Source organism: Pongo pygmaeus, chromosome 6 (assembly GCF_028885625.2).
Source record: "Pongo pygmaeus isolate AG05252 chromosome 6, NHGRI_mPonPyg2-v2.0_pri, whole genome shotgun sequence".
Taxonomy (NCBI): domain Eukaryota; kingdom Metazoa; phylum Chordata; class Mammalia; order Primates; family Hominidae; genus Pongo; species Pongo pygmaeus.
Window position 1 is genome coordinate 148519792 of NC_072379.2, and position 25372 is coordinate 148545163.

A 25372-nucleotide genomic window follows, 5' to 3' on the forward strand; every position below is an offset into this window, starting at 1 on the left:
TCCTTCAACCACTTTTTCTTAAAGCTCTAGATACTAGATATCTAGATATTAGATAGCACCTTCTGCCCTCCCTACGTAATTATGTGGAATTTCAAAATCAAGAATGTTTCCTTGCTTTCATTGGTATATTGTACTCTTTAGAAGTTAAGCAGTGAACGTATATTATTATTAATAGTATTATTTTATCAGTAGTACAGTATTCTTGGGACTCTGGCTACTAATTATTTGTTCCATTGCAAGACAACTTTTTACTTTCCCAATTACCATTCAACATTGCTTTACGTGAGATATGTCTACTTCAAATTAGATGCATTATCTGGAGCACATATATGCTAGCACTGCCATTTGCAGTTTTCTGAATACCTTTGTGTTTGCCCTAACTAGCTTCCTTGCTGTCTTTGAAATATTTAATATATGATGATAAAATAATTAGCTTCCTTATGTAATGTGCTTTGCTTCCTCTCTAATAGTTGTTCTCATTCCTTTTTTTTCCTTCTTAGCTCTAGGAAAGTTTTTCTGTTAATAGGGATAGTTAGGAGAAAAGGGCAAGGTAGGAGGAGCATGTGAGGCTTAGGGCTTTTAAGTTTGAAGACTCAGTGTTACAGGTTTTTAAAGGTAGCAGTTCTCAGTATATTCCATTTTTTAAAAAAAATGTACAAATATGGTCTTTTTAGATGGATGCATGCTGTTTGTCAGAACTTAAATACTGAGGAAGAAGTGGAAAATGTAGCAGACATTGGTTTTGATTGTAGCATGTGCAGACCCTATATGCCTGCGTCTAATGGTAAGAGAATAATTTAAACTGTGAGTCTGCACTCCTGTACCACTCACTTGCACCTTACTGTCCGTAACCAATGAATTAGCTTAGCTCTACTCTATTTTCTCTTTGTGAAACTTACTTTGACAAGTATTTTATGAAAAATATTATTTTTGGTTATACATGACTTATCACAACTTGTTATAAAACAATTTACATGAAACAATAAAAAGCATATACTTTAGATGTAAACTATAGTTTTGCTTCCAAGGAACATGATCTTGTAGTTATTGACAATATGTCAAAATCCAATATGTTGATTCTTTCTTAGCCAGGTTTTCCTCCATGACTTTTTTCCTTCATCACTTCTTGTTTTGTTGTTGCTTTAAAAAGCACTTTTAACTTTAGTGTTCAAACATTTATTTTAATAAATTGAGTATAGAAACAAATTTTAATCATGTATAAGTATTTAAATACACTTTACCTTTTCTGAAAAGAATTACCTGGATTTTTTTTTTTCCTTTCAGTGCCTTCCTCAGACTGCTGTGAATCTTCACTTGTAGCACAAATTGTCACAAAAGTGAAAGAGCTAGGTAAAATTTGAAATGCTTTACTTAATTTAATTAATTTACTTTGCTTAATTTTTACATCATTGGCTTGCCACTTGTCAAACCTGCTTCAATCATATGGGTGTTCTATCCAAATTCCGTAATGTTGGTAATCATTTCCACAATGATATATAAAATGTCATCCAGCTTTACTGGGGCAGTATTCCTATAAATTTCAGCAAGTTGGCAACAAAAATAACAGCTCTTAGAATAACCATTAATGCCATACTTGCTTTGGTTTCATTGATATGTTACTGTGCTTAATTATCAGTTAGCAGAAAATACAGCCTACTTAGCAAACAGATTTCTTTTAGAATTAATTCAATCTCTTAATTTTAAACAGATTTCTTTTAGAATTAATTCAGTCTCTTAATTTTTAAAATAATTAATAAGCCTAGTATGGTGATTAATATGATATTCTTATTAAACAGTCATTCTTTTGAATACGTATTTAATAGCACCTGATACAAAAACATTTGGATAGTACAGGAATTGTTCTAAGGAACAACAGTTTTGTACATTTAAAATTAAATCTTCAGGATTAGTACTTATTTCTTACTTCTCCCTATTAGTAATTATGTTGATACTCTGATTTTTCCAGATGAGCTTCTGGAGTATTCTCTCTTCTCTTATGTAAATAGATCCCTGCCTTTTGATCTTTTCTAGGAAAAAGCTCATAGTGGATTAGCTGAGCATTGCATTTAGTTGCAGTGCTTCTAACTCTTTTTATTGGGACATGGAGATAGAAATGCCAGGAAGACTTTTTTGAGACGGAGTCTCGCCCTGTCGCCCAGGCTGGAGTGCAGTGGCACAATCTCGGCTCGCTGCAACCTCCACCTCCCGGGTTCAAGCGATTCTCCTGCCTCAGTCTCCCGCATAGCTGGGATTACAGGTGCCCGCCACCACGCCCGGCTAATTTTTTGTATTTTTAGAAGAGGCGGGGTTTCACTGTGTTAGCCAGGATGGTCTCGATCTCCCGACCTTGTGATCTGCCTGCTGCCTCGGCCTCCCAAAGTGCTGGGATTACAGGCGTGAGCCCCTGCACCAGGCCCAGGAAGACCATTTTTTAAAAACATGCAATCTTTCTGCCTATAATCCAAGGAAGTTTGACCTATTGTTCCTAGTTTTTATTGGGTATCATGAAGTTAATTATTCATGCATTTCATAGATACGTAATTGCTTTCTAGAACTACAGTCACATTCCCTTGACATGGGTATTTTGGAACAGTAATCAGTCAAATTTAAAATGAAAGTTTAAATTTGTATTCTTGGGATTTTGTAATTTTAGACCCACCCAAGACTTATACCCAGGATGGTGTGTGTTTGACTGAATCAGGGATGACTCAGTTACAGAGCCTCTCAGTTACAGTTCCAAGAAGAAAACGGTCAAAACCAAAATTGAAATTGAAGATTATAAATCAGAATAGCGTGGCCGTCCTTGAGACCCCTCCAGACATCCAATCAGAGCATTCATGGGATGGTGAAATGGATGATAGTCGAGGTAATACTAATTTATTTTCCATGAAATATGTGTGCAAGAATTAAAGCATATAAAGTAACTTTTGAAATATGTGTATGATTTACCAAAGGGTAAATCACACTGACTTAGATAACCCCTGATGTGACCCTTGCCATTTCCAAATGAGTGATCTTCTTAGACCTTGCCTTTTCAGGTTCTCTTCCTTTCACACATTTTAGAACAGACCTACCTTACAGAAATCTCAAGGAGCACCATATCTTTGAAGATCACAGGTGGGGAAATACAGAGGGCTTGACTTTAGTTTGCTAGATAACGACATAAACCTTCTCAGATACTGTGAGCTTGGATAATACCATGTTTAAGTTAAGGTAGTTGATGCATACATTCTAGAAATGGAAAAGCTGTCATTTAATATTACTTCAGGTATAACTTCATATTCACCAGTATGCATCATAAAGTATTGGTTTATAAACATTTTCTTGATCAAAGTAAATATAAGGTTTTTCTAGCTGAATTATTTTTTTTTTTGGTTGGGAGACAGGGTCTTGCTCTGTTGCCCAGGTTAGAGTGCAGTGGGACGATCTTGGCTTACTACAACCTCTGCCTCCTGGGTTCATGCAACCCTCCTGCCTCAGCCTCCTGAGTAGCTGGGACCATGGATGTGGCCACCATGCCTGGCTGATTTTTGTATTTTTTTGTAGAGATGGGGTTTTGCCATGTTGCCCAGACTGGTCTTGAACTCCTGGGCTCAAGCCATCTGCTCTGCTCAGCCTGCTGAATTCTTGAGATAGCAAAATATTTTAATAGTAACCTAAAATCCAATATGAGTTAAAGAGGATTACTGTAGGTTTGCTCATTTTTGGGGCGGTTATTTATTTTCAGCTGATTCAGAAATGAAGTGATAATTATTTCTGTTCCATTATATTTTATTTCATAGTTGTTTTTTTTTAAGGGACAGTGTCTTGTTACGTTGCCCAGGCTGGTTTCCAACTCCTGGGCTCAAGTGATCCTCCTGCCTCAGCCTCTCAAGTAGCAGGTACTATAGGCATGCACCACTGCAACTGGCTTTGAGACAATAGAATTTATTGAATACCTACTGTATGTCAGTTGTTGGAAATCATATCAGTGTACAAAGCAGGTAGAATTCTCTGCATAGAGTTTGTATTTTAATGTTAGGTAACCCAACTCTTAAAAAAAATCAGTTAATTATAATGTGTTTGGCAAGTCCCATGGTAAAAATAAAGTTTGATAAAGAGGAATTGCCTGGCCAGGCACAGTGGCTCATGCCTGTAATCTCAGCACTTTGGGAGGCCGAGGTAGGTAGATCACTTGAGGTCAGGAGTTCGAGACCAGACTGGCCAACATGGTGAAACCCAGTCTCTGCTAAAAATACAAAAATTAGCCGGGCTCAGTGGCATACACCTGTAATCCCAGCTACTCGGGAGGCCAAGGCAGGAGAATTGCTTGAACCTGGGAGGCGGAGGTTACAGTGAGCCGAGATTGCACCACTGCACTCCAGCATGGGTGACAGAGCAAGACTCTGTCTCCAAAAAAAAAAAAAAAGGAATTGGAAGTAGAGATGGGTGTTTAGGGTCCATATGAACAGAAAGCAGTATTTGAGCACAGATTTTAAAGAGGTGAGTGAGTGAGCCACTTGATTACCTGAGAGAAGAGCATCCCAGACAGTGAGGAAGCCAGTGTAAAGGCTCTGGGTGAGAGTGTGCTGAGCGTGTTTGAAGAGTGTTGTGGAGACCAACAGAGTGAGCAGAGGGGACAGTCAGAAGGTGAGAAGATTAGAGATGTGAGGACAAGAAGGACGGCTCAGTATATCTCACACAACCATAAGGTGATGTGTCAGTAGTTTGTGCTTAATAGCAATGGAATGGGAGGCCATTGAATGTTCCTGAAAAGAAGAACACCATGATCTTATTTATATTTTAAGAGGAGCACTCTCCTATGATATAAGTAGATGATTAGGTGCAAGAGTTATGACAGGTAGATGAGTGAGAAACAATGGTCCAGGTGAGAGGTAATTGTGGCTTTGAAAAGGTATGTCTTTTGTGGCCGGGCTCGGTGGCTCATGCCTGTAATCCCAGCACTTTGGGAGGCCAAGGCAGGTAGATCACCTGAGGTCAGGAGATCAAGACCATCCTGGCCAACATGGTGAAACCTTGTCTCTACTAAAAATACAAAAATTAGCTGGGCATGGTGGCAGGCACCTGTAATCCCAGCTATTCGGGAGGCAGAGGCAGAGGATTGCTTGAACCCAGGAGGCAGAGGTTGCAGTGAGCCAGGATCGAGCCACTGCACTCCAGCCTGGTGACAGAGTGAGACTCCATCTCAAAAAATAAATAAATAAATAAAACATATGTCTTTTGTATGTTCTTGATAATTTTTGTTTTGTAGTGTGTTTTGGGTCTATGTTGCTGGGAGAAACACTTTCTGATGCTTGTATGTAACTGATTTTCAGATACAATTGAACAGGTAATTTGATTTGGGGGCTTGGAGTTTGCAAAAAATTAGTCCATATACTTAGGAGGAATTGATCAGATCAGCATTAACAAGAATTTCCATTTCTGAGGATGTTAAAAAATGTCTGAAAAAGGTTTCCATAGTCTCTTAAATTTGGGAAGTGCTCCATTTCACAAAATATGAAAGGTTTCTTGATAATAGTACACATTGTTTCCCAAATTATGAGATTATAATACCTTTTAAAAACAACACAAAAGACCTTGGAAGGTTTTCCTTGTGACTACCACTTGTAAACACTGAGAAATGGTGATATGTTTCAATTTCATATTTTCTCATTGACTCGTATCAGGGTAAAAGAAAATCAGTTGAAAAATTACCCTTGCTTTTTTAAAATTTACGTGATAAAATAGCCCATCTGAATTTACTGAATTTGTCCTTATTTTTATTGAATATGAAAAAAGATTGTTTAGTGTGTTGGATGTTAAATGCTAAGACAATTTTAGAATTTAAGGAATTGAATATACAGTATTTTCATGACTAGTCCCTCATGTTCATTTACATGCCAGGATCTCACATCCTTTGCAGAAGGAAAGGTACATTCCTAGGGATAAATAAATGCATGTTACTTGGACAACATTTTTGCTTTCTGTTTGCTAACTAAAAATCCCTTTTAAAAATTTAGTATTGCCACACTTTGCCATATTAAAAATGTTTTAGATTACTATATTATCCTGAAACTACATGTACACACACACCCCTAAAATAAGTTTTATGGTATTTCATATGCCTCTACAGGAGAAAAAGTAGGAAAAGAATACAATCATCATAATAAGTTCTTATTACATTATGCTGAGATTTCTAATAACGCTGCCCTTTTCTGGGTATTTTGTATTAAACCTAAAATTGTGATGTTTTAGACTGTTTCACTAACGTGTTTTGATAATGTCTCAGTATCCTTGGGAAAGCATTATAAAGTAGTGGGCAATGATGAAACCTACTCTGGATGTTTTTAGGCAAATTTTTTAACTTCTCTGATGCTAGTGTTCTCATTTATAAAATAGGTGAACCAGGATGAGCCCATAGGATAGTTGTGCTGATGAGGTGCAAGGATGCATGCCAGGCACCCAGCACTGGCTCTTCCCACACATGGAGTGCTCAGTAACCGTGAGCTATTAGAATACAAGTGCTCAACCAGTGCTTCAGCAATTGTGTTCTGTGTCCAACAGAACTCAACAGAATCCCACGCTTGTCTTTATATGTGAATTCAGTTCCTTTTGAGTTAGTAAGAAATTATGTCTGTGTTGGGGTAATTGAACTTTTAGGATGAGGGAATTGTCTGCCACAATTATTCTCTGAACTTAATGTTTCCATGTCTTTTTCTTCATTTTGGAAGTTGTGGAAGAATTATAATGAAAGAGTATATAGACGTTTTCCTCTGTATTATAGCATATCTGACAGTTTCCTTTATTAAAAAGTACAATATATTAGGGAGAGACTTGATGAATTTAAAATTAAAGTTTGAAAAGTATTATTGACTGTAAGTGATCTTCAGCTGTGCAGTTTTCAACTTGAGGTTGTCAGAATGTAATGTTACACATTATATTACACACATCTACAGAATCCAAACTGTGATGTTCCTGGAGTATTGGTACAATACCTATGACTTTTTGTTTCTATTGATTTTTAACTCTTCTAATAACCACTTCTTTAAGAAAAGTCATACATCATCACTTTGGTGTATCAGAAACAAATTCCTTATGCAATAAAAGCATACTTCTTTCTCATTCACCTACTGGGATCTAGAAACCCTGTTAATGCAAGAAAAAAATCCCAAACCTCAATAAAATAACACTCTGTTTGTCTCAAGAGTGGAAACACAACACATTTCTTCTCAACTGGTGGTCCCAGATCGACCATCACAGTGTATGGATGTGTTTGGAGGTGTGGGAATAGGACTGCACTGAGGCTCTAGAAGGCCAGCAGGTGGGGCAGACTGAATGAAGGGAGGGGACTGGCATTCAGTAACTACTGGAGAGTGGGAAGAGTGAGGTAGACTATCCAGCTGGTGAAGGTGGCTGCTTCCTTGAGGTTTGTTACTTTCTGTAATGTTAATTCCCTCAACTTTTAAAATTTGATTTTAGACAAGTTATACATTCAAATGATTTAAAATTGGAAAATAATAAAAAGGTAAACAGTGAAGTCTCTCCCTTTCCCCTGCCTTTATGCCCCCAGTTTACATCTCCTTTTGTCTTACTACTTTTTACTGTCCTTCATTTTTTTATGGCTGCAAATATTCCTTTGTATGGAAATATAAGCAATTTAATTTACCTGTTCTTTCCCCTGTTGATAGACCTTTGGGTTTCTTTCAGTCTTTTTTTTTTTTTGAGACAGAGTCTCGCTCTGTCACCCAGGCTGGAGTGCAGTGGCACGATCTTCGCTCACTGCAAGCTCCGCCTCCTGGGTTCACGCCATTCTCCTGCCTCAGCCTCCCGAGTAGCTGGGACTACAGGTGCCCGCCACCAGACCCGGCTAACTTTTTTGTATTTTTAGTAGAGACGGGGTTTCACCATGTTAGCCAGGATGGTCTCGATCTCCTGACCTTGTGATCTGCCCGCCTCAGCCTCCCAAAGTGCTGGGATTACAGGCATGAGCCACTGTGCCCGGCTTTCTTTCAATCTTTTACTGTGAATAGTACAATGAATCACCTGGTATATTTATAATGTTGTATGTAAGTGGGCCTGCAAAGGTGAATTCCTTGCTAAATCCAAAGACATAATGCATTTGAAACTGTTTTTGGCAGGTAGGATACAGTTTTTTTTTTTTTTCATTTATTTTTATTGTACATATCTGAGGTATACAACATGCTTTGTATACGTAGTGAAATGATTACTATGGTCAAACAAATGTCTGTATCCTTCACCTTCCATAGTTACTCTCTGTGTGTGTACACCTAAAATCTCTTTCAGCAAATTTTCAGTACACAATATTATTAACTATGGTTCTCATGCGGTGTATTAATTTGATCTCTAGAATTATTCATCTTACCTAACTGCAGATTTGTACCCTCCGACCTACTTCTGCCCATCCCACCCATCCCCTACCTCCAGACCCTTGATAACCACCATTCTACTCTCTATACATTCAGCTTCTCACCCCCCTGCCTCCCATTCTGCTTATTAAGTGAGATCATACAGTATTTTTCTGTGTCTGGCTTACTTTATTTAGCATACTTTCCTCCCGGTTCATCCATGTTGTCACAAATGGCAGTATCTCCTTTCTTAAAGCTAACTATTCCATTGTATAAAGTCCTCATTGTCATCAGTAAGTTCTTAGAAACTGTGGTTAAGAGGGGAAAAAAAGTATGACAACTGATTTTTTTTTTTCATTTTGCATTATGCCAAAATTAGATGGAAGGAAACAGTGTTACTTGAGGACCTACCGTATGTTCATTTAGCTTAATGTCTCAGTTCCCAAAAACCTATTGATGACATTAAGGGAGGACTTAATATATGTATATACACATGTCACAATTTCTTTATCCATTCATCTGTCCTTGAATGGGTAAGTAAATTGTCCATTAGGACACTTAGTTTGTTTCCATATCTTGGCTATTGTGAGTAATGCCGCCATGAACGTGGGAGTGCAGATGTCTCTCTCAGATGCTGATTTTATTACCTTTGAGTATATGCCCAACAGAGGCATTGTTGGATCTTATGGTAGTTGTATTTTTTTTAAGGAAACTCTATACTGTTTTCAATAATGGCTATACTAATTTACATTCCTATCAACCATGTACAAAGGTTTCTTTTTCTACACATCCTCACCAACACTTATGTCTTTGCCTTTTTGATAATAGTCATTCTAAGAGACATGAGATGATATCTGTTGTGGTTTTAATTTTCATTTTCCTCATGATTATGATGTTGAGCATCTTTTCATATACCGTTTGACCATTTGTGTGACTTTGGAAAAATGGCTGTTCAGGTCCTTGCCTATTTTAAAATCCAGTTATTTGGGGTTCTTTTGCTACTGAGTTGTGTGAGTTCCTTATATGTTTTGGATTTTAACCCCTTATCAGATGTGTGGTTTGCCAGTATTTTCCCCTAATCCCTGTACTACCTTTTTACCCCGTTTTTTTTTTTTTTTTTTTTTATTGCTATGCAGAAGCTTATTTGCTTGATGTAGTCCCACTTGCTTGTTTTTGCTTTTGCTACCTGAGCTTTTGGTGTGATATCCGAAAAATCATTGTCAAGGAGGATATCAAGGAGTTTTTCTCCTATATTTCCTTCTAGGAGTTTTATGGTTTCAGGTGTTAGGTATTTAATCTGTTTTGAGTTGCTTTTTACGTATGATGTGTAAGACAGGCATCAGGTCCAGTTTCATTCTTTTGCATATAGATATCTAGTTTTCTTACCACTACTTATTGAAGACACCATCTTTTCCCTATTGTATCTTATTGGACTTGTCAAAAATTAGCTCGTAATATATGCTTAGGTTTATTTTTGGGCTCTGTATTCAGTTCCATTGATCCATGTGTCTGTTTTTATGCCAGTACCGTACTGTTTTGATAACTATCACTTTGTAATATAACTTGAAATCAGGTAGTGTGATACCTTCTACTTTGTTTTTCTTTCTCGAGATTCTTTTGGCTATTCAGGGTCTTTTATGATTTAATACAAATTTTAGAATTGTGTTTTCTATTTTTGTGAAAAATGCCTTTGGAAATTTGATAGGGATTGCATTGAATCTGTAGATGACTTTGGATAGTATGGACATTTTAACAATATTCTTCCAATCCACAAACATGGGGATATCGTTATATTTATTTGTGTCTTTAGTTTTTTTTCTGTTTTTTGAGACAGAATCACGCTCTGTTGCCCAGGCAGAAGTGCAGTGGTGTGATCTCAGCTCACTGCAACCTCCGCCTCCTCCTGGGTTCAAGCAATTCTGCTGCCTCAGCCCCCCAAGTAGCTGGGATTACAGGTGCCTGCCACCATGCCTGCCTGGCCAATTTTTGTATTTTTAGTAGAGACAGGGTTTCGCCATGTTGGCCAGGCTGGTCTTGAACTCCTGACTTCAGGTGGTCTACCCGCCTCGGCCTCCCAAAGTGCTGGGATTACAGGTGTGAGCCACCATGCCCGGCTGTGTGTCTTCAGTTTATTTTGTCAATATTTTATAGTGTTTAGTATATAAAGCTTTCACTTCCTTCATTAAATTTGTTCCTCAGTGTTTTATTCTTTTTGATGTTATTTTAAGTGGAAATGTTTTCTTGATTTTTTTTTCAGATCATTATTTGTATGAAGAAATGCATCTGATTTTTGTATATTGATTTTGTATCCTGCTACTTAACTGAATTCATTTATTCTAGTAACTGTGGAATTTTTAGGGGTTTCTACATACAGGATCATGTCATCTGCACACAGGGATGATTTTACCCCCTTTTTTCTGCTGATGCCTTTTATTTCCTTTTCTTATGTGATTGCTCTGGCTAGGACTATGTTGAATATAAGTGTTAAGAGTAGACATCCTTGCCTTGTAGCAGATATTGAAGAAAAGCTTTCAGTCTTTCCCTGTTGTAGGTTTGTTTTTGAATAGGCAATACCTGTGCATGATATAAGAAATACAAAGGTCTTAAAAAGAGTGAACAATGTTAAGTTAGCCTACCTTTTGGCCATCCCTTCCTTGGAAAGAACCAGTGTTTTCTCATAACTTTCCAGAGATTAGTCATCTAGATACAAGTATGTATATATGGGAGAATTTCTCATATTTGGGTGATATGGTCTTTTTTTCTTTTCTTTTCTTTTTCTTTTTCTTTTCTTTTCTTTTCTTCTCTTTCTGTCTTTCTGTCTTTCTTTCTTTCTGTCCTCGTCTCGTCTCTTCTCTTCTCTTTTCTTTGTTTCTTTTGATGGAGTCTTGCTTTGTTGCCCAGGCTGGAGTGCAGTGGCGGAATCTCGGCTCACTGCAAGCTCTGTCTCCCAGATTCATGCCATTCTCTTGCCTCAGCCTCTGGAGTAGCTGGGACTACAGGCACCCGCCACCACGCCCGGCTAATTTTTTGTATTTTTAGTAGAGACGAGTTTTCCACCGTGTTAGCCAGGATGGTCTCTATCTCCTGACCTCGTGATCTGCCCGCCTCAGCCTCCCAGGGTGCTGGGATTACAGGCATGAGCCACCGTGCCTGGCCGATACGGTCTTTTTCTTTATTTCAGCCTGTGGGAAATCAGAAGGCCTTGTGAAGATGTTGGTTAGAAGAGACTTTAGCCTTCAGTGATACAACTTGTGTTAGGGCACTGTATGTGCTACTTTATGCCATTTGTCTCAACATGTATGCTTAGTGGTGTCACTATGAACCTCATCAATAAAAGTGCTCTCTTGGTTTTTACTGTCCTTGTGTGCATTGTTTCAGGTGAAAGGTGGTCTTTGTACTAGATCCAGTGCTATTCTTGGCCACAAACCATTACATATGATTAATTTGGGGATTTCCTCTTCATCATCCTGGAGATCATCTTCTGTTCTCTCCTGTGTTACATGTGTTTTCTGCAATTTCATGAATTTCTCTTTATTTCTTCCGTCAATTTGGGTGGAACGTATCTTCCATAGCTCCCTGACAGAGAATGTGTGGAAGGTAGGTTTTGAGCATTATATACTTCTGAAAATGTCTTTATTTTACCTTCCTACCTGACTCATCTTTTCCAGGTTGGAAATACATTTTCATTTATCATTTTTAGTCAATTGATCCACTGTCTTTTAGTTTCTAGTATATGAAGAACTCGGTTCTTTCTGTGTGACCTGTGTTTTCTTGGAAGCTCTTAAGATTTTAGGAAATTCTTTGTCCTCAGTGTTCTAAAATTTCATGAGTATAATGTCTGTTTTGGTCTATTTTTGATTTTTAAAATCTGTTTTGTTAGGCACTGAGTGGTCTCTTTCAGTCTGCTGTCTTATATCCTTCAGTGGTAGGAAATGTTCTTGAACTATATTATTGATAACAATTCCCTCTCTTTTTCCGGAATTCTGCTTTTCAGATGTGAAACGTATTCAGTTTTTCTCTGCTTCTTTCCAATTCATGTCCTTATTTTATCTTCCTCTACTGAATTTTGTTTTTATTTCAGTTATTTCAAGAGCTTTCTTTCCTCCCTTTGAATGTTTCTTTTGTAGCATCCTATTCTTGCCTCGTGGGTATCTTATATTATCCCTCAGAGGATTTTAATCTTTTTTAAGATTTTTTTTCTTCCTACTTAGTCTGTTAATTCCAAATCGTCTTTTATGTTCTCAGGTCTCTGTCTTTTATGTTACAGATCAGGGGTGTTGCAGATCTTCTGGCTTCCATGGCCCACATTGGAAGAAGCATTGTCTTGGGCCACACATAAAATACACTAATGATAGCTGATGAGCTTTTTTTAAAAAACAAAACAAAACAAAAAAACCCATAAAAAGTCTCATATTGTTTTATGAAAGTTTATGAATTTGTGTTGGGCTGCATTTAAAGGATCTTGGCTGCAGGTTGGACAAGCTTGTTATAGACCATCGTCAGATAATCTTTATGGTACATGCATGATTAAAAGTGAAGAACTAAAGATGGAGACTGGATAGATAGTATTTTTATTTTTAAAAAAAGGAATTAAGTAGTTGATTAGAAAGCTTTCAGTATGTGGTGGTGCTTGTCGATTTGTAAGTCTAGTGGGGTGATTTGTGCTGACCATTTGGTGAACCCTCTGGTTTCAGTATCTTTAGATGTTCTTCTTGAACTGATCAGGTTCCCCAACAACAGTCTTTTCAAACCTCATACTTGGAGGCTAGAGATCTGGCTGCTAGCTTTCTGAGAATTCAGTGGGGAAACGTGGGGTCCGGCAGCAGGAGCGGGATGGGGTTGTCCACATTTAGTATGCCCATATTTTCTTGGTCCTATTTTCAATCTTCATCCCATTGTTCCATTTAAGGTCACCCAGGAATCCTGCATTCCACAAATGAGAGTAGCAGCTTCTCAGTGTGTAAACCTAGGAAGCAGGTGTAGGGAGTATGACTTCTGCAGATAATTAAATCTCTTGTTGCTTCGGGTTTCTCCCGCTTATTTCCAAAGGTGGCCAGTTTTCCTAGTTTCTCAGCCTTCTGAGGATTGTTATAAAGTGGATTCTTTTTTTCAGTTCTTTCTGCTCTCAACTGAGAATTTGCCTTTGTTAAGTTGTTTTTCTCCTTTCCTATTGTCTTTTTTTTTTTTTTTTTTTTAAGGAGATTGGGTCTTTTTCTGTTGTCCAGGCTGGAATGCAGTAGCGTGATCATAACTCACTAGCCTCAACCTTCTGGGCTCAAGCAATTCTCTTCTCCCACCTCAGCCTCCCAAATACCTGGGATTACAGGCATGCCACCATGCCACAGCTTGATTTTATCTTTTAAAAATAGATTATTTCAGTGTGTTTTTAGTAGGGTTTCAGGAGAATGTAATTTTAATGTATGAATTTAGTCTGCCACCTTAACCCAAAATTCCCTGTCATTAACTTTTAGGTGGGTTTATTTGAAGGAAAACAATTGGTATTGTCATCTTTGCTGCTTGTTTTTTTCAGTAATTTTCTTTTTTCTCTTCTTTTCTTTTTTTTTTTTTTTTTGAGACGGAGTCTCACTGTTGCCCAGGCTGGAGTGCAGTGGCGCCATCTCGGCTCACTGCAAGCTCCGCCTCCCGGGTTCACGCCATGCTCCTGCCTCAGCCTCCTGAGTAGCTGGGACTACAGGCACCAGCCACCTCGCCTGGCTATTTTTTTGTATTTTTAGTAGAGATGGGGTTTCATCGTGTTAGCCAGGATGGTCTCGATCTCCTGACCTCGTGATCCGCCCGCCTTGGCCTCCCAAAGTTCTGGGATTACAGGCGTGAGCCTCTGCGCCCGGCCTTTTTTTTTTGAGAGATGGAATTTCACTCTTGTTGCTCAGGCTGGAGTGCAATGGCACGATCTCGGCTCACTGAAACCTCCGCCTCCTGGGTTCAAGCAATTCTCCTGCCTCAGCCTCCTGAATAGCTGGGATTATAGGCGTGTACCACCATGCCCAGATAATTTTGTATTTTTAGTAGAGACTCACCATGTTGGTCAGGCTGGTACGGAACTCCTGACCTCAAGTGATCCACCTGCTTTGGCCTTCCAAAGTGCTGGGATTATGGGCATGAGCCACCGTGCCTGGCCTATAAACTTTTCTTTTCATGGTTTAGTCATAAGTCCATAGCCATTATTAGATTGGCCTCAAATATAGACCAAATATAATAAAAAAACAAAAGACAAATACCCTGTTCATGGCATTACAGAAATATGTTATCTCTAATACTGAGAATATTGAAGGAGTTAACAACTTGATTTTAAAATGTATTTGATAAACATGTCTTTTTCCTGTAATACAATGTAAAGCATATATAACTTGGAAAAGTTTGATTACCATAGCGTTAAAATAGCATTCTCTAAGCATTCCATTTACCTCATTCAGTGAAGTATTTATTGAACATGTATTAGGTATCCTACTAACAATACATCTGTTACTAAGAAAATCTGTGTACCTGTTCTCATGGAGAATATAGTCTAGCAGGGACACAGATTTGAAAGAACCAATAAAAATGAAGCATGACATTCATACATAGGAGCATACAACTGTTTGACATAATCTTATCTAAATATCAGGAATTCCTTAATACAGTGAAGTTTAGAATAAATCCTGAAAGACAAGTTAGGTAGAAGGCAGAAATTGGGGAAGGTAGTGGAAGAAAGAGCTTGATACATTCAAAGAACTGAGTATAGTTCCCCGGTGGGAGTGAGATGAAGCTGGAAAGTTTACAAGAGACTGTTGTAATGGGCCTTGCAATTTGAAGTTTATTTTGAGGGCATTGGGAAGACATGAAAGGATTTTAAGCAGAAAATTGATACATATTTATAGAAAGATCATTTATGCAGTAATTTAGAGAACTGATTGGAGAGGGGTAAGCTTTGAGGTGGGGAACTAGATAGGAGCATGTTGTATTAATAGTGAGTCATCTGAGGTTGGACTAGACTGTAATAGAGAGTGATAAAATGCATTTCAGAGGTATTGAGGAGTCTTGGTTGTAGGAGGAAAGAGATTAGGAATGATTAAGGTGGTCTTCCAGGCCTCTGTCTTCTCCAGGTTACATTTCCATGCCTTTTAATGATGATAGGCAACATGGGAAAAAGAAAGTTTATTTTAAATTAGTAGTTCATTTTGGATATACAGTTTTCAGTAACTAGGTAATATCAATTATAGCTGTGGTTGAAGCTCAGAAGAGAGTTCTAGTCTAGAGACCTGGACCTGAAGACATAATTAAAAGCAAGTGAATTTGTTAAGTGCAAATGGATTGCACTTAACAGAACTCTGAGTTCTATGTTCCCCTTCTCTGATTATGTTTTATTTCATGGGAACACTGCACTAAGCAGCACAATTTCTACAACCATTTGGGGCTGCTTCTATCTCCTTTCATACTTTCCCTACCAACAGGGATGTACAATTAAAATGGCTCAGCAACAACCCTACTTTTTATTCCCCATTATGTAGGGATTATATATTTGATAGGTTTTTCCAGTTTTGTGTATACATTTACTTTTTTCCAGAAGGAGAACTTATGGATTGTGATGGAAAATCAGAATCTAGTCCTGAGCGGGAAGCTGTGGATGATGAAACTAAAGGAGTGGAAGGAACAGATGGTGTCAAAAAGAGAAAAAGGAAACCATACAGACCAGGTATAGTGCCTGAGGTAGACATTTCAATATCATCAAAACTTGGTTAATTTAAGAAAAATGCAATACTGAAGACTTCAATTAAAATTAAATATTCAGGATTAAGAACTGTCTAAACAAAAATATGTGCACATAAATTAAAGAACTAAACTATTTGAATACGACTTTTTAGCTCTAGAGTTCTTTATTTTGAATATGTGAATACTTCACAATGAATCATTATTGAATGCCTTATCCCAAATGTTAACCATTCTATTAAATGCTTTACTAGATTGGCTTTTGTTCATACTTGGACTTTGAAGGCCATTTATATAGTTCCTCTGGATGTGTACTTCTGTAACACTTTTAATTTTCAGTATTCACTTTCTAATATCTTTTTTTGAAAAAACTTATTTCAGTGTTTGTGCAGGAGTGCCAGTAAGTATACAGTGTGAAGGGGAACAAGACAGAGTTATTATGGCTCCTAGAATTTATAGTCCAGTTAAAAACCATGACTGATTAAACACTCATTTCTTATCTGCCTCAGGAGTGGAGAGAAAAGCGGTCTTGCTTGTCAGTTTTATTTGCCTTATTGGAAAAAATTATTAAAATTGTCACAATACAGAAGTTGTAGGCTTTTATGTATTTATTTAAAAAATTTTTTTCCGCTTTTCACACGTGTTGAGTAGGCTTTCCTTAGGCAGTTTATTAATGTCAGTTTACCGATGAGGTTTTAAATTGGATTCGTACAATCTTTATGCTTCTTATTGCTTATATTTTATTGGTAAGAGTGATCTAAATCCTTTTGATATGTAAGGAAGAACTTTATTACTTCATTCGTATTCCATGAGACCTTAAAAGATAACCTGTCTTTTAAATAGGTCGTATCTATAATAAGGACCTAAGATTAGTTGCTTCTAAATCATTTTATGAAAATGATTTCATTTCCTCCTAATCATGAGGCTTATACGTGTACTTTTTTAGACATTGCAGATTTCTTCCAGGAACTTGTATTTACCGTTTTTCTTCTTTTCCTCTGCCTCACATGGAAGTCAACCCTCTAATTGAGGGACCCATTAGGTCACGGAGTATATTGCTAGACAGCGATATCATTTCACAAAAGCTTGTAGTGTTGACTGTGTACCAGACCTCTATTCTGAGCACTTCACTTATGTTATTTGTCCTTTTAACATATGTATGAGAAGCTGCTTTGTCTTACCCCCATTTTTAACCAGTGAAAGAACTGAGGCATTGAGAAGTATTTAGTGAGTAAGCAGAATTACATAGTCTGACTCCAGATTCCATGCTCTTAACCACAGGGCTCTATGTGTCCCATGTATAAATGCCCTCATACCTTGGAGTACCAGACACCGTCCCCCTGAAATCATATCAGTCAGAATATTTGTGTCATCTAGGTGGTTTGTGTCTTCTATCCTCCAGCTAATGTACCAGTTAGCCGGTTAACATACAGACACGGTCATCCATCACTTAAGTTCAGGGAAATACATCATTAGGCATTTTCAGCCTTGTGTGAACATCATAGAGTGCACTTCCACAAACCTAGATGGTATAGCTTACTACACACTTAGGCTGTATGGTACGCTAAATTCATTTAAAAAAATAAAGTAATTGTGCTACGGTGTTACAACTACGGTGATGTCTGTATGTGGTGGGAATTTTTCAGCTCCATCATAATCTTATGGGACCACTGCCTTAACATGCAGCCCTTTGTTGACCAACATCATTATGCAGTGCATGACTGTTATTTGATGTATGAGGCACTAATATTTGTCAAATAGATAAGCCAGTGTAATTTAGTGTTTGATATTTACACTGATACTGTTTAGAAGAGGAAGTGCACACAGGTCTTTTTGTATTCTGTTTGATAAGTGATAACAGTGGCTTTGCCTTTTTTTTTTTTTTTTTTGGTTGTTTTTAACTTCTATTTTACCTAAAAATCAGGTTATTGATTTAGATTAGCACAGATTTAATTTTGGAAAATGACTTACTATTCAAGATAAAGCAGTTTTATCCTGTGTACTGTGGAAACGTAGGGAGAAATTATTTATCAGTTTACCCAATTTCTTTTTCGGATAGGTATTGGTGGATTTATGGTGCGGCAAAGAAGTCGAACTGGGCAAGGGAAAACCAAAAGATCTGTGATCAGAAAAGATTCCTCAGGCTCTATTTCTGAGCAGTTACCTTGCAGAGATGATGGTATAGTACTGACTTAAAAAAAAATTTTTTTTTTAATGTAACCCCTTGGTCTTGATATTTCTATTGGAAAGAACTATCCTAAATAATGTTACAGTCAATAAGAGCCTTATTGCCTCTTATTGTTACTCAATAAGAGTCTTATTGCTTTTTATTGATGAAAGGATTTGAGTGCGTATAGAGTTCATATCTGTAATACAGCAATCAGGTTTTATAAGGAAATGGTTTAAATCCAATAGACTTTATTCTTTTGAGATTTTTTGACAAGCTCTTTTTTCCTGTATCAAATTATTAAATATATTTTCTATATTTAAATATAAATGGTTTAGGGACTGAATAACTTAGTTACATAAGGTACTTTCTGGTCATCTCCAAAGCCTTTCTTTGACTGCTTTAGCTACTTATCATATAATTTGAAATTCTCAAGTGACAGTGCACCTCAATTTTTATCTGTCTATCTATGTATCTATGTATCTCTCTCTCTCTCTATCTTAGGGTCTCACTATGTCACCCAGGTTGGCATGCAGTGGCACAATCATGGGTCACTGCAGCCTTGCACTCCTGAGCTCAGGCAGTTCTCCTGTCCTCAGCCTCTGATGTAGCTGGAGACCACAGGCACACACCACCATGCCTAGCTAATTTTTTGGCTTTTTGCAAAGACAGAGTCTCACTTTGTTGCCCAGGCTGGCCTAGAACTCCTGTGCTCAAGCGATCCTCCTGCCTCAGCCTCCCAAAGTGCTGGGATTACAAATGTGAGCCCAGCTGATATCTAAAAAAAATTTTGTTTTTGAGACAGTCTCCCTCTGTTGCCCAGGCTGGAGTGCTGTGGTGCCGTCTCAGCTCACTGCAACCTCCGCCTCCCAAGTCCAAGCAATTCTCATGCGTCAGCGTCCCAAGTGGCTGGGATTACAGGCGTGAACCACTGCATCCAGCCAGGAGTTGTTTTTTTGTTTTTTTTTTTTTTGCTATTGGTGGTGAGCAGGAGGTGGCGAGTGATGGTTTGTGTGAAGGTGTATTTCTTATTAAACTGACCCTGAGCATGGAGTCCCTGAGGGACTCACCTTTATGCAAGTCACCTCTGGCCTGTCTGCCTTGGAGAGAGGCCTTAAGCTTTGACTTCTATTCCCTATTCCTCACAATGCTCTGAAAATTGGAGTTTGAGGTCGTTGGATTTCAGCAAATTTCGGAGAGCTTTTACTTTTTTGCTTACTTCTGTGGTTCCTTATTTATCTTAATTTTTGTTTTTCATGGATTCCGTGTGTTCTGGCTAGGTTACTGGTGCCTTTAAAAAGATTGCTGTAAAAAATGTTTGTCTATTTCTAGTTTTCAGAAGAGTCAATTCACTTACGTAGTCTGGTGGTAGAGTGCCCATATTGATTTTCAGAAGGGATGTGCCATTTGCCCTGCCATTATGAAGCATCTGAGAATATCATTTGATTGTTTATTTGTCAAATTTAAGCTGTGTTCTTGTTTCTTTGCTAGTTTCATAGTCCCCAAATTTATTTCCGTTTCTGATTTCAAGAATGAGTGTTCATTGCATATTTATTAGCATATTCGTAGTCATGTTTTCACAATGTGTATATCCTACAAATAATTAATTTATAATAAATTTCTGAACTTGGAATTGCTGTATTAAAGGACATACTTTTTCTTTAAGGTTTTTGTTGAGTATTCTCAATACACCCTACAAAAAAGTTATACCCACAGAATTTCCTTTAATAGTTTATGAGTTGCCATTTCCTCATACTCATGAGCTTTGGGTATTAATTATTATTATTTTAGTCTTTAACAAAATATGTTTAAATATGTTTTTGCTTTGTAAAGAAATCGATTATTAAGAAAATAGGAAACATGCTAATACTAAATAGACATGAAATGAAAATTTTATGGCACTTAAAAGTAACAAACTTGATTTGAGATTTTTTGTTCAAAAAGCTTGTTTGTTTATATGAAACTGTGTGTATGTTGGTAAGGTATAAAATTACCTTCAGTGGGTTTGTCTAGAAATTTTAAATGTCACATATTTATAAATGTGACTGTTGTTTCAGGCTGGAGTGAGCAGTTACCAGATACTTTAGTTGATGAATCTGTTTCTGTTACTGAAAGCACTGAAAAAATAAAGAAGAGATACTGAAAAAGGAAAAATAAGCTTGAAGAAACTTTCCCTGCCTATTTACAAGTAATATTTTGCTTTACATTATTTTACATGGTTTGTTAATTGAGGAAATAAAATGTATTGAGTTTTAAAACATAGGTTTGTTGTTTTTGTTAATGTTTTACTTGTTTTGTTTTCATTTAGTCATCATAAATGCCATTTTTACCTTTCAGGGGTCCATAAAAATTAAATTTACTTTTTTGTGTGCTTTGATACTTGTCACAAATTGCTTTTTTAATCCCAGTTGTTCACTTCTAAGCATTCTATAAGATGTAACAAGGACACTTTGGGATAGGAAAAACTCAGTCTTCCAAGCCATTGATAGCTATGTATACCCCACACCCAAGTTCTGTTGAAATTTCCTTTGCCAATACAAGTTACATTAATTATATTCATTGATTAAAGATAGGCTTTTCAGCCAAAGTTATAGCTTTAATAATTGTTACCACTTTTAGAGGCCTGGAGAACCAAAGATTTAAGCAGTATTCTTTTTGTTTTCCAAAATACACATCAGAAAAATACCTTTCAGTATGAAGAAATTATGTTTGATAGATGTAGACTACAAAAAAATTTCTTTTCTAGTTCATCTTGTAAACATTAAGTCAGAGTTTAAGGCCATGTGATACGGAAACAGCTCAATATTAGAAATTGTACTGAGATTAAACATCTGGCTCTGCATCTAACTAATTGTAAATTCCTAAGCATGTTATTCATCCTCCCTGGCCTCTGTTTCTTCATGTGTTAAAATGGAACTGGAACAGACTGTCATTGAGAGTCCATCCTAATCTCGTTGTAGACAACTATTCATCTGATCTGTTCCCCCTAAGACACTATGGCTTACATAGATAACCCTTCATTGCCTGAGTTGTATTTATTGTTTACATCAAATTTTCCAGTTAGGTATTGCTAGTTTAATTGGTTTTAAAATACATTGCCTTTCAACTAGCATACAACTTCCTCAATTTTCTTTTTTGTAGCTACTAACATCTTAATGGCAGTGTTCATGTTAGTTCAGCCTATAAAGTCAGAGGATTTAAATACCATTCCACTACCAGTTAGCTGTGTGATTTTGTTCTGTTTAACATCTCTTGTGTCTCGGTTTCCTCATTTGTGACATAGTGGTGCCTCTCAGAAATGCTCAGAAGTTCAGTAAGAGTATGTATGTAAAGTGCCTAACCTGTGCCTTACCTTTTGTGTATCCTTCATAGATGTTTTTCCCCTCAATCTCTTATATCCTAGGTTTGCACCTTTGTTTTTTTTAAACAATCATTTAATTGGTCAGGAAAAAAATCCATTTATAGTTTGGCTGACCTTTTTTTTTTTTTTTTTTTTTTTTTTGCATCTTTGTTGTTGTTTTCTCCTGGGATTCCCTTTACCTCCCTTCTTAATAGTCCTTCCTAGGAATATTGTGATGGCAACCTGCCTTTCCTCCTATTGATCCTTCTGTAAAGTGTAATATAAATTTAAGAAGCTTTTTTAGGTGTTTATGCAAGTATGAAAACTAGCCATTTAATACTTTGGCAAAAGAGTCTTTAAAATTATTAGGTCTAATTTCCCAATTACTGCTGTGATCTTAGTCTCCTGGGCTGTCTTGTTCCCCTGTTGCACATCAGTAACTTTCAGCGTGTGTGTGTGTGTGTGTGTGTGTGTGTGTGTGTGTCTGTATGTGTGATATGGGGGAGGCCTTTTTAATGGTACTGTTTTCTTGGACTTTTAGAGACGATGTGGATGGAGCCACCTCTTTATGTTATCTACAGGGAATGTAAAACCAACTACATTAATAAGGGTGACACAGTTTTTGATAAACACCAGTAAAGTCATGAGTCATTAGACAGAATTCTTGCTGATGATGATCTAAGATTTCTCAGATTTATACTGAAGGCATTAAATAAATGACCTCTAAACTTCTAAAATGCTTTCTGCTGTTCATCATTTTTTCTAATGATAAAAGCATTGCTTATTATAAGAAATGAATCCCCTTCTACCTGGTACTCTAGTTTTGTGAATTTTTAGATTTTTCATAGTGAGACAACTTTTTCATTTAAAATGTGAACATTTCAAATCAGTTATATCATTACCTCCACCAGACTTCACACACTCCCAACCTCTTTTCTCAAAAGGTAGTATTGTTAATAATTTGGCATTTGTCCTTCAGAAACTTTTTTATAATTTATTTTTGCAAACTTATAATAGTCTTGATTTGAATTTTCTAATTTTTTTTTGAGACAGAGTCTCACTCTGTCAGGCTGGAATGCAGTGATGTGATCTCAGCTCACTGCAACCTCTGCCTTCTGGGTTCAAGTGATTCTCGTGCCTCAGCCTTCCAGGTAGCTGGGATTACAGGCATGTTGGCACATGCCTGGCTAATTTTTGTGTTTTGTGTAGTCAGAGTTTTGCCATGTTGCCCAAGCTGGTCTCTAACTCCTGGGCCTAAGTGATCCACCCACCTCGGCCTCCCAAAATGCTGGGATTACAGGCATGAGCTACCACGCCCAACCTGTATTTTATAATTTACTGTGTGTGTAATTCAACTTATTTTCTTTTAGTAATGTATTTTAGGGCTTTTTCTTTGATAACAGAACTATATAGTTTTAAAAAATTGTTGTATTTTGTAATATAAGTGTCTATAATTTGGATAGTTCTATGCCTGTTGATAGACATTAAGGCCATTTTTACTTTTTGACATTACAAAATATGCTACAGTGAACTTCTTTGTGCATGTTTGGCAAGAATGTGTTAAATGTTGTATTGCAAAATTGTCCTGTATGGAGGATCCTTTTTCCAGATAGACCACATCATAGGATATAGACTAAAGCAGAGTTCCTGGGTTAAAGCAGGGTAAAGGGGTGGAACTGTGCTTCCCTTTTGTCTTTGGTATTGATTTTTGAGAAATTTTGGAGAGATCTTGGAGTTGCAAGGAACCCAGCTTGAAAGTATATTGAAATGGAAAAATGTTAATATGCGTAAATAAATAGAAAACCACAAGCCTTTAGTAGCTGTAAATATTGCACACATAGTATGGCTAAACTGACTATAAAACCCTCTTTCAGATTGATGGGGTAAGTAGTCTTATAGTGTAAGTGTGGTTATATGAATCAATAGATTACAAATCTACCTGAAGTAAATATTAAAGCTGTAGATCAAAGTCTTATGCTGTCCTCTGCAAGTAATCTATAAAAATTAATAATATTCGTGAAGCTATTCTGCAGTTTCTAGAAATCTTTGGTATAATTGTGTGGTTTTATTTCCATAATTTTGTCTCTAGTAAAGCTACCAAAAAAATCTTATTTTTAAAATAAGGAGAATCTATATAAAATAATTGACAGGATATTTCTATTTTTTTATACTTCTGTATTCAGTTTCTGTATTGTTAAATATAAACCTTTTCTGTTATTTCTGCTTCCTTGTCAAAAACCATGACAGAATAATCTATTGTCTTTTTAGAATTTTCTAACTAACCATTTTTGTATGTGCTTATCTTCATCTAGGAAGCTTTCTTTGGAAAAGATCTTCTAGATACAAGTAGACAAAGCAAGATAAGTTTAGATAATCTATCAGAAGATGCAGCTCAGCTTTCATATAAAACAAACATGAACACAGGTTTCTTGGATCCTTCCTTACATCTGCTACTTAGTTCATCCTCGGCTCCAACAAAATCTGGAACTCACGGTATGTAGAATTATTCACAGATACTTTCTTTATATCATATAACATACATCTTCCTTTCAGTTAAATCTTTTTGAAATGTTTTTGTTTGGCCTCATATGCATTTTAAAAATCAACTGCATTGAAGTATAACTTACATTCAGTAAGTGGAACTATTTTAAGTAGACAGGTGTATAAGATGTAGCAAATTAATTTACCTGTGTAACTAGTACCAACATCAAGAGTTGTGAAGGAAAACGTTTGGTTTACACTTTGCTGAGGGCAATGTGAGGGGTTATAATTTGGCCAACAGTGACTTTTTGACTAAAAATCTAAGATAGATTTTTGTTAATCATACAGCTTAAATTCAAAACAGAGAAACCAAAATGGATGTGGGGGTACTTGGGAACTTGCTGGCATACTGTGTTACTACAGTGAAGTCTGTTGCCCTAGGTCGTGGTTTCTTACTACTGACAGTTTGCACCAGTAATTCTTTGTTGTGGGAGGGAGCCTTTCTGGTGTATAGAAGGATGTTTAACAGCATCTTTGGCCTCATGATGATCAAAAATATCTCCAGATATTGCCAAATATCTTTTGGTGGGCAAAATCACCCCCGGTTGAGAACCATTATCCTAAATGCAGTGCCTATAGGAACTATTAACAATCAGAGAAAGGTATGAGAACTTGGTATATTTACAGAGTTACAGCAATGTCAGCAAGGCTCTAGGAGTTTAACTCATTGGGTAGGTAAGTGTCATGATCAGTGTTTCTCCCACTTCTCCCCTATGGTTCTGTCGATTGTAAATCATTGTTCTTCTGGTAAGCTTCCTTTTTTACCATTAATTGCATTTGTTACTCAGTTAATTTTAGAAACTGATTTTGAAAAACAATTTTAAAGCAATCTTCCACTGAAAAATGACTTTTGATGTTAAGTAGTTAATGCTTCATTAACTTGGCATTATCCTGAATTGAAATACTGACAGCTATTTTTGATTTTGACTTTTTGAAATAATTAGAAGCAATCTTACCCAGTGTTGGACACATGTGCATGTCCAGTCTGCCTCACTGTTGGTAGTGAGGTCATGCTTCTTGTTTGTTCAATCTTGTATATTTTTTAACTCCTACTTTAATTCTGTTGTTTTAAGTATTGACCTGCTCTTGTCCTCATCAGTATGTTGTTAAAAATAATGTATAATGAAAGACCTGTGGGTCCTTCAAAGGATATTTTACGATAAAGTATATCGTATAACTCTCATAACTAGCCACTTGAAGACTTAAATAGGAGCTCTTTGCACTTGAGTTTTAAAAGGAAAAGGATTGAAATTGGACAGAGAACATATAGGA

At 36.8% G+C, this 25372-nt stretch overlaps 1 protein-coding gene across 1 annotated transcript in view; it reads left to right on the forward strand.

The window, feature by feature from the left end:
* The window catches only part of LOC129040099 (histone-lysine N-methyltransferase 2C-like), a 108913-nt gene that overhangs the window by 20355 nt on the left and 63186 nt on the right, over window positions 1-25372 (forward strand). Inside the window, 7 exon segments of the mRNA XM_063667966.1 lie at window positions 675-784; window positions 1285-1350; window positions 2654-2866; window positions 15910-16038; window positions 18112-18231; window positions 20277-20407; window positions 23872-24052. Of these exon segments, the coding sequence (XP_063524036.1) occupies window positions 675-784; window positions 1285-1350; window positions 2654-2866; window positions 15910-16038; window positions 18112-18231; window positions 20277-20407; window positions 23872-24052 (950 nt within the window).